The sequence below is a fragment of the Poecilia formosa genome, unplaced genomic scaffold, assembly GCF_000485575.1.
Source record: "Poecilia formosa unplaced genomic scaffold, Poecilia_formosa-5.1.2 Scaffold601, whole genome shotgun sequence".
NCBI classification, from domain to species: Eukaryota; Metazoa; Chordata; class Actinopteri; order Cyprinodontiformes; family Poeciliidae; genus Poecilia; species Poecilia formosa.
In genome coordinates this window covers 176,799-190,545 of record NW_006800540.1, presented here as the reverse complement: position 1 = coordinate 190,545, position 13,747 = coordinate 176,799, and the positions used below count along the sequence as shown (strand labels likewise).

Genomic DNA, 13,747 nt, shown 5'->3' with positions numbered 1-13,747 from the left:
TAAGACAGTCACAAAGTTGGCCTTCTATCACCTGAAGAACATTTCTAGGATTAGAGGACTGAGGTCCCAGCAAAATCTGGGACATTCATTAAGTAAGCCAACCCCAAAACATTATTTTGCAAAATGTCCAAATCAAGGGTCAATTTGAAATATCAAAGATAAACCACATATAATTAATAAATCCTAGTTAAAATGACTACATTTAGCGGTTACTGCTTAAGATTTTGTTCTTTAGAAAACTGCAGAAAGATAAAAAAAAGTCTCAAAAACTAAACACATTCCAAGACCTTCCATACCTTCCAGACAAATTGATTACAGGTATCTCCTAAGTATTTTTATGATCAATAACAGCAACCTTTCATGTTGTTTATTAACCACATTATGACTGTTACTGTGACTTAGAGACCTTTTCTATATTTCTATTTGTAAATAGAAATATATCTTATTGTTAGATAAGATAGATATCTTATTGTGTTTTATTTTTTTGTTTTTATATTTATGTGTGGTGTTGCGTGTTGCTGAGGCCTTGCATCAAATAGAGCTTGTCCTCCTCACATGGCGCAGTAGTTTGACTAAAGATTGCGCTGTACTGAGCTTTATGGTCTGAGAAAGAACAAAAGGTTAATAAATAAGCCAGTATTAGAATGCTACAGTGTGTAATGATTTTTCCTAATTTAAGATTCTTAGTCTTACTAAAGTTGATTAAACATTGTCTTGTCTCTTACTGTTTATCTCAGTTTATCAGAGATAAACTGAGATATCTCAGAGATATCTGAGGAATAATTAGGAATAATTAAGTTTGCTGAATGTTCCTCTGAACCTTTGACATTATGATTCATTTTCATTCTTGTTTATGTTTGTGTTACTAACAGGCCGTGTTGACGCTAAGTGCTCTTCGGCGCTATCTAACCGGCAGCAATACAAACTTATTCACTTGGCAGCACCTTGACCTTCCTCCAAGCAACGCCCGAGCCACTCCCTACCCCATCCCCAATGGAGGCACCATCGTTACCACCAACCCCTACCAAGCCACGCCCTTCACCGAAACCCTGGACCCCCAGAAACTCACACAGCATAGACAGGTGGCTCCTGCTTTTTAGAAACGCAAAAAGAGAAGATTTGAACTGAACGACACAACACACTGAGCCGAGGACCACCCGCCCTATTGGTTTTACTGGGACTCCATCCCCTCCAGGGAGCTGTTAGATCCCTTTTCACCATGGCAACTGCTGGCTAAGCTTAGTTCTGTTCATGCAAGCGCACACATACACAGATGTTGATGCAGGTGAGTACAGATGTACTCACTTTTAGCACCTGTATGCAGTTACACACCTGGAAACACATGTACAGATTCACACTGAGCAACATCCTGGCTGCATGCTTATTGGGTAAAGTGTAGATTAACATAGATGTAGACCAGTGAAGATGCTTTACCTGCCTTATGAATGGACACAGTGGGAGAGACGTGGAAGCTTTGTAGCTCTTCATTAAGCTCAGGCTGGTCACCCAGCAGCTGAAGGTATGACCAACATATTGTGAAATGAATGCAAGAAACAGCAGAACTTGAAGGAAGTAGTTTCTTGACAGTGTGAAATATAAATGTGATTAAATATTTTATTGTGATTTGTTGTATTGATAAAAAAAAAAAAAAAAAAAAAAGAAATAAACAGTGCTTAACACCACGATCAAAACTGTGATTCTGCCTGTGTTCACATGATCTTCAGATGTTTTCTCTTTTTTCTCTTTCTTTTTTTTTGTTTTTTGCTTCCTTCTATCTTGGAAACAGTTTTCAATGTAATTATGTATCGTGAATGACATCTGAGGATGTGTTGGGCATCTCAATGCTTGGAAGGCCTTAATTAGAAAGAGCTGTGCTGAATTCATTAGCAGTAGCTGGCAGCTGCTGAATGTCTGTAGTATTTTTAGATTGCAGGCTGGATCAAGACATTCTTCTTCTAACAATCTTTAGGAGAAACAAGAGTCAGACAAAAGTCAGAGAGGAAGAGGTTTTATTCCAGCTTTGCCCAATCATGTACAGCTCATTGTGTGTCCCTTGCTGATATAATGCTGGTAAACTGACATTCAGAAATATAGAAATGCAGCTTTCTTTTATCATGTTTGCAGTTTTAATAAAATGTAACCTTCTCTACAAACTGTAAGTATTGTTTCATCACTTACATAAGCCCTTCTGTAGTTCCATCGAATCCACCTCCCTGCTCCTGTGCAGCTTTGTCTCTTTAAACAATGAAGAGAAATAGGGGCAAGCTTCAAGTTCAGACAACAGGGGGCCGTCTAACGCTGCAAAGCTCCACTGATATATTTCACACTCAACTGTGTCTGAACTTCTTCTACCCTGAGAATTCAAAGATGTAGAGAGAGGGGGAGTGAAAAAAGTTAAGATACAAACAGATAGAAGCAGCGGAGGAAAAAAAAAAGAGAGGTAGGCAACTAAAGTCGAGGTCATACCACATGATTTTATCTGAACGGTTCAAAAAGCAACATCGATTTTCCAGGTTGATGGGGACTGGGCTTGCCCAGTCATGGTTGTTACAAAAAATTAAAAAGATATAAAAGCATTTCAGATTTTTAAACAATGGACATACGATGGTACTAGTGGTCAAGAAGTACAAGATAAATAGAGGCTGAAGACCATCCATATGTTTTTTTAAAAGCTATTTTCTTCTCAAACCTTTTTAAAAATTGTTTACATGAACAAATGTTCAAGGCTTAATAATTAAATATTATAGCTTCCAGCTTTTATGATTTAGCTTTGATTCTTATCCTTAAGAGTGAAGAGATTTCTTAATCAAGTTGGTCTCTTCACTGAAATATCAAGAAGATTAAAATAAAACACTATAAAACTATAAAAGTTAGGAAGATTCACTTGGTAAAAAGAACTAGTGAAAGCTGCAGTATGTAAGTTTTATAAAAACTGTTTTTTTATATATATTTTTGTTTTAAACTGTCACCATATTGTGACAGTGTGGTATGAGACAGACCATCTGTGAAAAGATTAATCTCCTCCACCTGAACTACTATTGCCATCTAAAGAAATGCACCATTCCTGACCAAAAGCAAGCAATCAGAGCCAGGAGGAGGGTATTAGCACTATCAATCAACCACATGTGAGTACATGTGGTTGATTGATAGCGCTAAATGTGGTAATGGCAGAGAAACAATTTACATTAGAGTAGAACTGTCTTAAACCCTTGCTGTTTTTGGTGGCCATGCCTTAGCATTCACAACTGGCTATGCTAGCTATGGTTTAGCAGATAGCAGAGGGGGTAAGAGGGAGGGAGGATGAGCAGCACCACACAGAGAGGTGATTGACAGCTCTGATACCCACCTCCTGGTTCTGACTGGTTGTTTCTAGTTGATACTGGGAGAAAGCAGATGAGCTTGATTTTTCTCACAGCTTATCTATTTCATACCTTACAGTCATGATATAGTAACAGTTTCAACAAATATATATAAATCATAAAAGTTACATACTGGAACTTTGAACAACAGACTAGATCAACTAGAAATCATCTTTTTGGGGTTTAAGTTTCTCAAATGTGACAAAGTCACATACATATTTTGACTTGGATTTGGCTTGGATTAGGCCTAATAAGTTGTTTTGGACTCTTGATGCATTTCTAATTAAAATAAAACCACAGACTTCTGAAAATACAGTGCCTTGCAAAAGTATTTGAATCTTATGTATTTTTCCACATTTTGTTCAAAATCACATACTTCAATGTATTTGATGGGGAGTCTATTTAATAGACCAACACAAAGTCCTACATAACAATGAAGCTGAGCTAAAGTGATACATAAATCTTAGTTGGGGTACCACGTGGTTCAGTGGTAGAGCAGGTAGACCGCTCAGAGGCTCTGGTCCTCATTTCAGTGGTCCCTAGTTCCATTACCCTGTCTGGGCCATTTGCTGCATATCTCCTCCTCTTCTCTGTCCTTCTTCCTATGAAGCTACTGTTGATTAAAGGCTACCAGTGACTTTAGAAGCAAATTTCTTAATTATGGAAATATGAAAAATATTGCATGCTTTTGTACTCAGTTTTTCTTTTTTTTACTAAATAAAACCCATTGCAACAAGTCATCCCACTACAGTTATCTGACAAGTAATTAGTGTCCACTTCCAGATAACTTCATCAGAATTCACTGCTCTGAGAAACAGATTTGTTGGACAACAAGCATCACAAAGATTACAGCAGACAGGTCAAATTATGGAGTGGCTTGAAGGAGAGCACTGAGAGAAGGAGCAAAGAGGCCAACAGCAACTATGGAGGAGCTGCATAGATCCACAGCTCAGGTGGGAGAAAGACTGTGTTTAAGAGAGCAGTAAGAAGTCTTATGGTTCCATTTTACAACAAGTGATGAAGATGATACAGCAAATGAGGAAAAATGTGCTCTGGTCAAGTAAGACTAATAGTTCAGTATTTGGCCAATAAAATTTATGTGTGGTGGGAAATAAAGAGCATATAAATAAACTTTCCACACTTTGGAACTTTTATATGCTGTTATTTATATAACAGCATATAAATAAACTTTCCACACTTTGGAACAATCTCCCCAAATCCAAACCATTGTTTGTTTTTTCAGAAACTGTACAGATGGGATGCATCCCACAGATGCATCCCATCATGCATCTGTGGGATGCATGATGGGAGTGCATCCCACAGCATGCACTCCCTGCATGATGCTCTCCCACAGCATACTTTACTTCACAAAGTAAAATGAAACTTATTTTATTTCAAACAAACTATGCTGTAGTTTGTTTTTGTAACACCACATGTGGAAAAGTTGAAAAGTTGTGGATACTCTTGTAAGGCACTGTATATAAGAAGCATCACAATCTTTGTGTTGTATTCTGACCTAGGCTTGTAGAAAAATGATGACTAATGGCAACAGCAGGAGAGCAGGAAGGTTGTAAATATAGCCGGGCTGCTACTGTGCCTGAACTAAAGCTAAGATATAATAGATGACTTTTACGTGTGCATTTTTGTGTGCTTGAAGCACAAAAGAGTCCTTCGATTTCTTCACTTGTACACATCATGACTTCTTTTCACACACTGTGAAAATCTAATAAGACAGCAGGAAACACTCCTGTTCAGTCTGAAGCTCTTGTGCCTCTCATGAGAAGTTCAGCAGAATGTTTGGCTCTGTGTTTTTGTCCTCCACAGAGCTGCCCTCCTGCTGGTTAGGAGAGACAGTGGTGGCATCAAACGACAGAGTCCGCCTCCTCAGCTCAACACTGCTGTCTAGAAGCTGTGGGGCCTTAGTGACCGGCTTGTCACCCGGCGGTGGGCTCATCCGGTGCTTCCTGCTCCTGCCTGAGACGGGCGATGCTGAGTGACTGAAGCGACTCCGCTGCTCCCCGGGACTCGGAAAGAGATGTCCACCGGGAGCAGGCTGAGTGACCGAACCGTTCATCCCATCGACCTCCTCATCAGCATCATCCAGCATGGGGGCGGGGTCTGACCCGGCCGCTCTGTGGTTAAGCAGTGAAGCAGAAAGGATAGATTCAGTGCTGGTGACATTCAAACTGGACGTGCCCTGAGGGCTGACAGGCCTCTTTTCTGCCTCTGTGTCTGGCTGTAAGTCACAGCTGGCCTGCTCAGGTACATGTTCATGGGTGGTGGTCTCACTGTGGCTCCGGCTGTGGCTCCTGCAGGAGATCACCCTCTGGGGGTGAGTGTATTTCAGTGTGTGCACGCTGGACGATCTCTGGCACAGTGGAGGGGAGGCGGCCGGGGGCTCAGTGAGGCAGGTCTCTGCCAGGTCATCAGCTGACCCACTCTGGTCCAGGGAGTCACAGCACACAGCCGCCTGGGACAAAACAAATACGCACACACACCCACGCACAACCCCCCACACACATGCACACACACAGATATAATGAAATAAACTCACTAACTTATCACATCATTATTTTAAAAAAAATAATCTGTGTTTCTTCATACTTGTCAACCATCTGTAGAAAATATGTAGTAATTAAAATATTTTCTGGGCATTTTCATATTTTCTGTTTAGCATAAGGTTGGATGCTATTAAAAATAAGTTCTTTAAGCATGAAGTTTTAATCAAAACAATTATACATTTTGTCCAATGAAAAACAATGATGCAAATCTTATGTTGTGTGTGTCACTAGCAAATATGTCAAAAGAATTTAAAAAAATTATGAGAAGTGTTGATCCATTCATCTAAAAATCCATCCATGGTAGAGGCTAGCTGATCATTTTTACTTAAAAAAAATCCATCTACATTAAAATTTCTAACTAAACTGCATTGTTACTCCAAGAGAACCACAGAGTTCTGTTGTAGAACAAATGTTCTACAACAGAACATCTGTTCTGGGACCCATGGAGCTACAAGAGGGTCGTTGTTGTAGCTCCCTGTTCTACAACAGGGGTGCTCAAGTCCGGTCCTTCAGAGCTACCATCAGATGCTTCCCTGCTCCAACACACCTGAATCAAATGAACGGCTCGTTAGCAAGCCTGTTCAGAGCTGATCCTGGTCTGTTGGAGTAAGGATGTGCATAAAAGTTGCAGGATGGTAGCTCTGGAGGACTAGACCTGAGCACCCTGGTCTACACAAACACCACTTTCACTTCAGTGTCTATGTGGACATAAGTGTAACTTAGTTAAAATGGTTCAGGTTAAATCCTGCTAAAATCACCATCTGCTGGTAAAACGTTGTATTGCATTCACCTTAGAAAGAGCGGGGTACACACGCATTGTGACATTGACTGATAATCCCTCTATACTGTAAATGATTACAGTTATCAGAAGTAGAAAAATCAAATGCACAATGTAAAAATAGGAGGACTAGCAAGACTGGTCACTGAACACCATGCTCAGAACATTCATATGTTGGAACTCATGCAGAATCAGCTCCTTTAAAGTAACTGGATTATCAGAATTAAAGATGAACAACTATTCAGAGATCTGTTTACCATTTAGCTCTGACCCTTTACTGTCAGACCTTTCCTCCACAGAAACAATTATTTTTGCTTCTATGAGACAAAAGCCAGGCATTTCCAGCAATTTCTTCAGAAATTGGAAAGTCTGTTGCAAATAATAATTTAGTTTAATCACAGCATTTTTATGGATTTCTTTTCTTTCATGAAATGTAAACTTTCTGTGCATCAGTGAAGACATAAAATATGACTTTAATAAGAGATAGCAGCAGAAAATGACACACCTGTCTCCTTAACTGTTTGCCAGCAGAGCGGAAGGATGCTGGTCTCTTTAAGATGGAACTTTCTGGAATATAGGTGGGGCTGAGCTTGTTTCTGTCCAAACTCTCTTCAGGACTGAGCCAGCAAGAACGTCTGCTCTCTGCTTCTGTAGGATTCAGCCTGACAGACGGACATCTCTCCATGCTGTGGCTGGACTGCAGCTTCGGCCGGTCTGCGATCAGATCGAGGTTCATTCTGTACCCATCCATACTGTGAGTGGAGCTGAGTCTGTGTCTGTTCAGTCGACGGGTCGGACTGAATCTATATCCATCTATACTGTGAGCTGAGCTCAGTCTGTGCCTGTTTGTCCGCTGAGCTGAACTGAGCCTATGGCCCTCCATGCTGTCAGCCGGACTGAGTCTGTGTATGGAGTGCCTGTCGATGCTTTGGGAGGTGCTGAGCCAGATGATGGGCCTGGAGCTATGTTTAGAGCCCAGTGAAGCGTGGCTGATTGCAGGAAGAGCTCCTGGAACCTGCAGCAGAGAGCTGCCTGCGCTGGAACCCAGAGAGGACACAGAGCCTGTACAAAATGACCCAAGAATCAGACATACATTGCAAAAACACAAAATCTTACAAAGTACTTTGGTCTACCTTATAGTCCAAATATCTTTGTACACAAATAGGACACAACTAGCTTACAAAGTAACTTTTCAGCAAGATGTAGGCACTTGTTTTAAGTTGATAATTCTTGAACATTGATGAAAAGTACTAGTTCCACTGGTAGATATTTTTCCAATTATAACAATTCATTTTTCCCATCTTATAAGTGAAATAATTTGCCAATGAAACTAATATTTCTTCTTCAATATTAAGGAATTAATCACTCAAAACAAGCTCCCATTTTTGAGTAAAATTTACTTGCAAGTTATCTTTGTCTTTACTTAAGTGTGCAAAGATATTTGTATTAGAACCTAGAATTAGAACTTACAAGTACTGTGTAAGATTTTGTGTTTTTGCAATGTGCAGTTGTCCAAATTATTTTTAACTGCTTTATTAGTGTCTTGTAAAGCTATTTATACCCTTTAAAATATTCCCAATATCGTGAAATTACAGTTACATATTTTACAGGGATCTTGTTTTGCTGTTTTCAAAATGCATCCATCCATCATCAAGCTGTTCAGCAAGGAAACTGATAAAGGTGCACTCTAAAAATACACTGTTTAGAGAACACTTTAGAAAGTGTATTTGGCTGCAGTACATTTTATGGACTTATTTACATGGATCTCACTTAATTCTTTTGCTTTAGTTATGACAACTTTCTTTCATGTGTTCAATTAGCTACAAGTTACAAATCTTGAACTTAAAAGAACTTTTTACTTTGACTTTCTTGAAACAATTATGTTCAATGCCGTATTCATATCCTACATCTGATGTCATGACTCAAGCTTCATCAGGGACAGATCCTGTACCAACCAGGTGCTGTTGTGGTGCAGGGCTAGAGCTCAACAGACATAAGGAGGTCCTCGACGCGGCTGACGCAGGTTGGATTCCAGGCTTGATAACCTTTGCTGCATGTCTTCCCTCTTTCATTCCCCACTTTCCTATCTAACTACTATAAAATCAAGACTGCCTGAGTCTCAAGCCCTGGTAAAATATAGATAACTTAGTTTACTTCTTTATTTGAGGTAAACAAAATGATTTAAATAAGACTGACTTAAATTTATCAAGTTAAACCAACTTAATGAATTCAGTTGGATAAACTTGATTGAATTACTTGTTACCAATTGAAGCAATTCAGTTAAGTTGTTTCAACTAATTTCTTTTTTCAGAGTACAGGATCTTTGAAAAACCAAAATAAGATGTTAAAAAATAAATTTAAAATTATTTAAATTCAAGCTGTATTTTAAGTACAATGTGAGTGATAATATCATTTTGGATATTTTAGTGTTTTAGCTTGAAACAGCTTAAAAGTTTGAGTTGACATTTGGTAGAATTAAGTCAAAGAGATTTGAATTATTAGGAAGAAATAATGATTTGAGTAAGAATTACTTAAATTTGTCATGTTAGGCACACTTAATTTCCTAAGATTTTTATAACTTAATGAATTGAGTTGGATGATCATAATTTAGTTTAGTCAAATGAAGTTGGTCAAATGAAGGATACGAACACGACATTGAAATTAATTGTTTCAAGTAAAGTCAAAGTAAAAATTTCAAGATTTGTAACTTTTATGTTAATTGAACACAAAAAAGTACGTTGTCACAACTAAAGCAAAAGAATTAAGTGAGATTAATAAAAATAAGTCCATAAAATGAACTGCAGCCCAAATACACTTTTTAGAGTGTAATAGAAACAACCTAAAAGACTTGCAACCTGCAACAAAAGCTGGATCCATCTTTATTTAGCTCCTACGACCTCAAAGATCTATAAAAAAGATAAAACAAGGAAAGCAGTTTATTTAAAGTTTTACGAATAAAAACAATAAAATAAAAAAAAATGACTGATATTCCTTCTGAAACAACACACATTCGGACAGCCAGCAGGATGCCCATTCTGTTATTTTGACAATATTTACATTCATAAAAGTCAGAATGAAAAGATTAGAAGAGAGCAATCAAGACAGAAGAAAAACAGAGTTTTGTTTAATAGAAACAAAGCAGACAACCCGATCATATCCTCAACAGGAGATCTTTCTTCACGAGGTAGAAAAAATTTGCCCTAAAAGTCATTAATTTATGGCAGCCTTTTACTACTTAGTATGGTTCAACATTCTCAGATAAAACAGAAAGCTTTGTTGATTTAAAATACTCATGCAGGTACTCATGATCTCAAAATCCCAGTTCATGCAGAATATTGACACCGCTCTCAACTCAAACCTGTGGTGATTTGAGTTTTTCTGCGTTTACTTTAGGTTTCTGTGTCTTTTGAATCTCCTTTTTGTCCTGTTTTCCCTTTGATTGTTCCCAGGTGTGTCTCAGTCCCTGACTACCCTCTGTGTATTTATTTATTTTAAAAGTTTTATCAGCTCTAGTGGCCTTTATCTGATAGTTAATTGACAGGAAAGTGAATAATAAGAGAAGGGGAAGACATGCGGCAAAGGTCACCAGGCTGGGAATTGAACAAACCTGTGACAGCCACATCGAGGACTGAGACCTCCATATGTGGACTGTGCTTAACCCCTGCACCACCACAGCACACCCTCTGTGTATTTAATGTCACCTGTGTTTCTGTGTCTTTGTCGGGTCCTTGTATTCTGTCTTGTCTAGTCATGTCTAGTCTGCCATCAGATGTTTCTTGTTTGCCAGTTGCTACTAGTTTTGAGCCTTCCGCTCTACTGTGCTGCCTGGATTTGGAACAATTTGTGTCATATGTAACAAAAGCTGGATTCATCTTTATGTAGCTCATAGGATGTCGTTAAAATCATCATTTTCTTCTTTTTAACTTGGGTCCGTTGCGTCTGCCTCACCACCTCACACTGCACTTCATGACAAAACCATGCACACAGAAACATGATTTGTCTTCAGAAACGGAATTTATAAATGCTATATTTGTTATTTATAAGGGTTTTAATAGTTTACAGACATTTGAATTCATCTCAGTACCACTGGTAGTCTACAGAAAAAAACAAGTGAAGAAGACACTTGAAATTCTGTTCTATTGGTTTAAAAGAAAGAGTGTTTCGTTTTCCATTATCTACTTTGCTCAGAGACATTAAGTGAACATCTACCTCATATTTCAATGTAAAACCAATTAACAAGTTGGAAGTGGACCAAAGATCCTCTTATTGATTGCACACTTAACCTTCTGAGCCACCGACGTTACTAATTATATCTGGGGACATTACACAGTAAAGAGGACTTTGTGCCTCTGTAGTAGTCAAGGTTGGAACTCTCATTACTTGTGTGCACACATTTTCCCATCCATTCACCTCCCTGTTTTACAGTAACACATACAAACACTCCTACTGCAATGTCCTTGAAGGCTTTCATTGGCAGAACAGAGCCTGTAGAGTTCAACCTTTAGTATGAACCATTAAGCATTGACTTAATGTCCGAACATTGATTCCTAATGTGTTATTTAGGCATTGATTTTTAATTGGCAGAAAAGTGCTACAGTTTTGACATTTTAATCCGAGTTTAGATTCCTAATAAGGAGCACTTACTCTCCAGGAGTCTCCAAAAGTATACATACACTTATCATGGAAATGGACATCATATGAATTTGGGGCTTTTAAGAACAAAACGTTGGAACAACAGGTGGAACAAAACACACTTCCTCTGAACTTTAAAAGTAAGTTTTGGTTGTAGAAATTTTAATTTAATGTTTTTTCTCTAATACACAAAAGGTTAGAATTGAACACACAGGATAAAATATTGTCATAAGGTCCAACTAACATTTTAATAAACATTACTTAGCAAATTGCAGAGAAATCACACACTTTTTGTAACCAAAAATAGCCTGGGTGCAATGGAGAGTACACGACAGGGAAACTAGGAAAACTATCTAAGAGTAACCTATGACTAGACACAGGGAATAAACAAACATAATGAATCATTGAGAAATGGCTTAACTAAAGTAAAATAGAACTAAAATAAAATAGAAACAAGGTTGATGTAATCAAAATAAGGAATTAAGAAACAATGGTACGACACGGCGTTTTGATAGGACCGCGGACTCTGATAAGAGCAGAGGGGGAGGAGTCTGTGTGTATATCAACACCTGGTGTACAGACACTGTGACTGTGGAGAGCCAGTTCACCTTTGACTTGGAGTATATGACTCTGAAATGCAGACCTTTCTACTTTTCCAGAGAGTTCAGTGTAATAATGATCACTGTTGTTTACATTCCACCCTCTGCCAATGCAAATTTGGCCCTCAGAATACTGTATAACAGCATTAATAACCAACAGAGCCGCTATCCAGATGCAGTTTTCATTATTGCTGGAGATTTTAATCATGTCAACTTAAAGATAGTGCTCCCCAAATTCCATCAACATGTAAAGTGTGCTACCAGAGGACTCAATACATTGGATAAGGTCTACTCTAACATTAAATTCGGTTATAGAACCAAGCGATTACCTCACCTGATGCAGTCTGACCACATGTCACTGTTTTTGATTCCTGCATATACCATCCTGAGGAAATCTGAACATTCCACCATAAGAACTATCACTAGCTGGCCTATCAATGCCTCTCAGCAACTACAGGATTGTTTTGGAAGAACAAACTGGGATATTTTTGAACATACAGACCTGGAATTATTCACTGACAGTGTTCTTTGTTACATCAAAACCTGCACTGACATTGTTACAGTGAAAAAACGTATCCGGATCTTCCCAAACAGAAAGACATGGATGACCAGAGAAGTCCAGCGGCTGCTTAAAGAAAGAAATGCTGCTTTCAAGTCTGGGGACAAGGATCTCTACAGCTTGGCACGGAGCAATCTAAAAGAGGAATCAGGAAAGCTAAAAGGAACTACAAGGAGAGGACTGAAGAACATTTGGACAACAAAAACAACAACAACAACAACAAACAGGTTTGGCTGGGAATCCAGCACATTACCAGCTACAGAACCAACCATGACATCTCACTAGCAGAGAAGCTGAACCACTTCTGTGCTTGTTTCGAGTCCGAGCCTCCTATGACAACTGTCTCTAATCAAGAAGTGCAACTAAGCACCTCTGTCTTCCAGGTGGAGGAATTAGAAGTGAGACACTCGCTACAATCTGTCAACCCCAGAAAGGCAGCAGGACCTGATGGTGTTCCTGGACGTGTGCTGAGGGACTGTGCAGAGCAGTTGGCTGGGGTCTTTACAAAAATCTTTAATCAGTCCGTGTCTCAAGCCAGAATCCCATCCTGCCTGAAATCCTCCATCATTGTTCCCATTCCTGAAAAAAATCACCCATCACCTGCCTGAATGATTACCGACCAGTGGCTCTCACGCCACTGGTGATGAAATGACTCTGAACTAGTCTTTTTGAAAGACTGGTTCAGAGTCATATTCAATCATTCATTCCTCACACCTTTGACACACACCAGTTTGCTTACAGAGCTAAGAGGTCAACTGAAGATGCTGTTGCCACTGTCCTGCACATTGTCTTGTCCCACCTGGAGCATCAAGATAGCAACGCACGTATCCTTTTCAATTTCAGCTCAGCATTTAACACCATCCTTCCTGACAGATTAGTGCGTAAAGGGGTGAAAAGTGATGACGATTCTAGGGGCCCTGACCAACAGGGGGCCTTCCACAAATTAATTATTTATATTTTGTTCATAGACATAAAATAAAAAAAATCAGGGTAGTATCAAATATAAAATTAATCATATTCAAAGATTCAAAGATTGTTTTTAGCAGTAGAAATTTAATGTTACCCCTCCCAGACCAAAAAACACACATCCGTTTTTTTCCCTGAACTCTCCCTGAATCTGCATGAAATGGTTCATTCCTGCGTGAAGCTAACAGCTACAGTCAGTAGAAGCTGCAGCTGAATGCAGCTGCTACTGTGGCAGTTACTATGCTGCTAAGAAAAGTTATAAAATCAGGTTTTCAAANGCTCAGATGTCAGCT

General features: G+C 38.9%; 2 protein-coding genes across 2 annotated transcripts in view; one reads left to right on the top strand and one right to left on the bottom strand.

The window, feature by feature from the left end:
* LOC103130040 (synaptogyrin-3-like) overlaps positions 1-3,483 on the top strand; it is a 30,053-nt gene extending 26,570 nt beyond the window's left edge. Inside the window, exon 4 of the mRNA XM_007541317.2 lies at positions 873-3,483. Within this exon, the coding sequence (XP_007541379.1) occupies positions 873-1,100 (228 nt within the window). The 3' untranslated portion in view covers positions 1,101-3,483. The remainder of the gene's footprint in view (positions 1-872) is intronic.
* Positions 3,484-5,007: 1,524 nt separating this feature from the next.
* The window catches only part of LOC103130042 (voltage-dependent T-type calcium channel subunit alpha-1H-like), a 113,202-nt gene continuing 104,462 nt past the window's right edge, over positions 5,008-13,747 (bottom strand). The window contains exons 20-21 of the mRNA XM_016665619.1: positions 7,204-7,760; positions 5,008-5,829 (exon numbers count right to left, since the gene is read on the bottom strand). Coding sequence (XP_016521105.1) covers positions 5,134-5,829; positions 7,204-7,760 — 1,253 coding nt within the window. The 3' untranslated portion in view covers positions 5,008-5,133. The remainder of the gene's footprint in view (positions 5,830-7,203; positions 7,761-13,747) is intronic.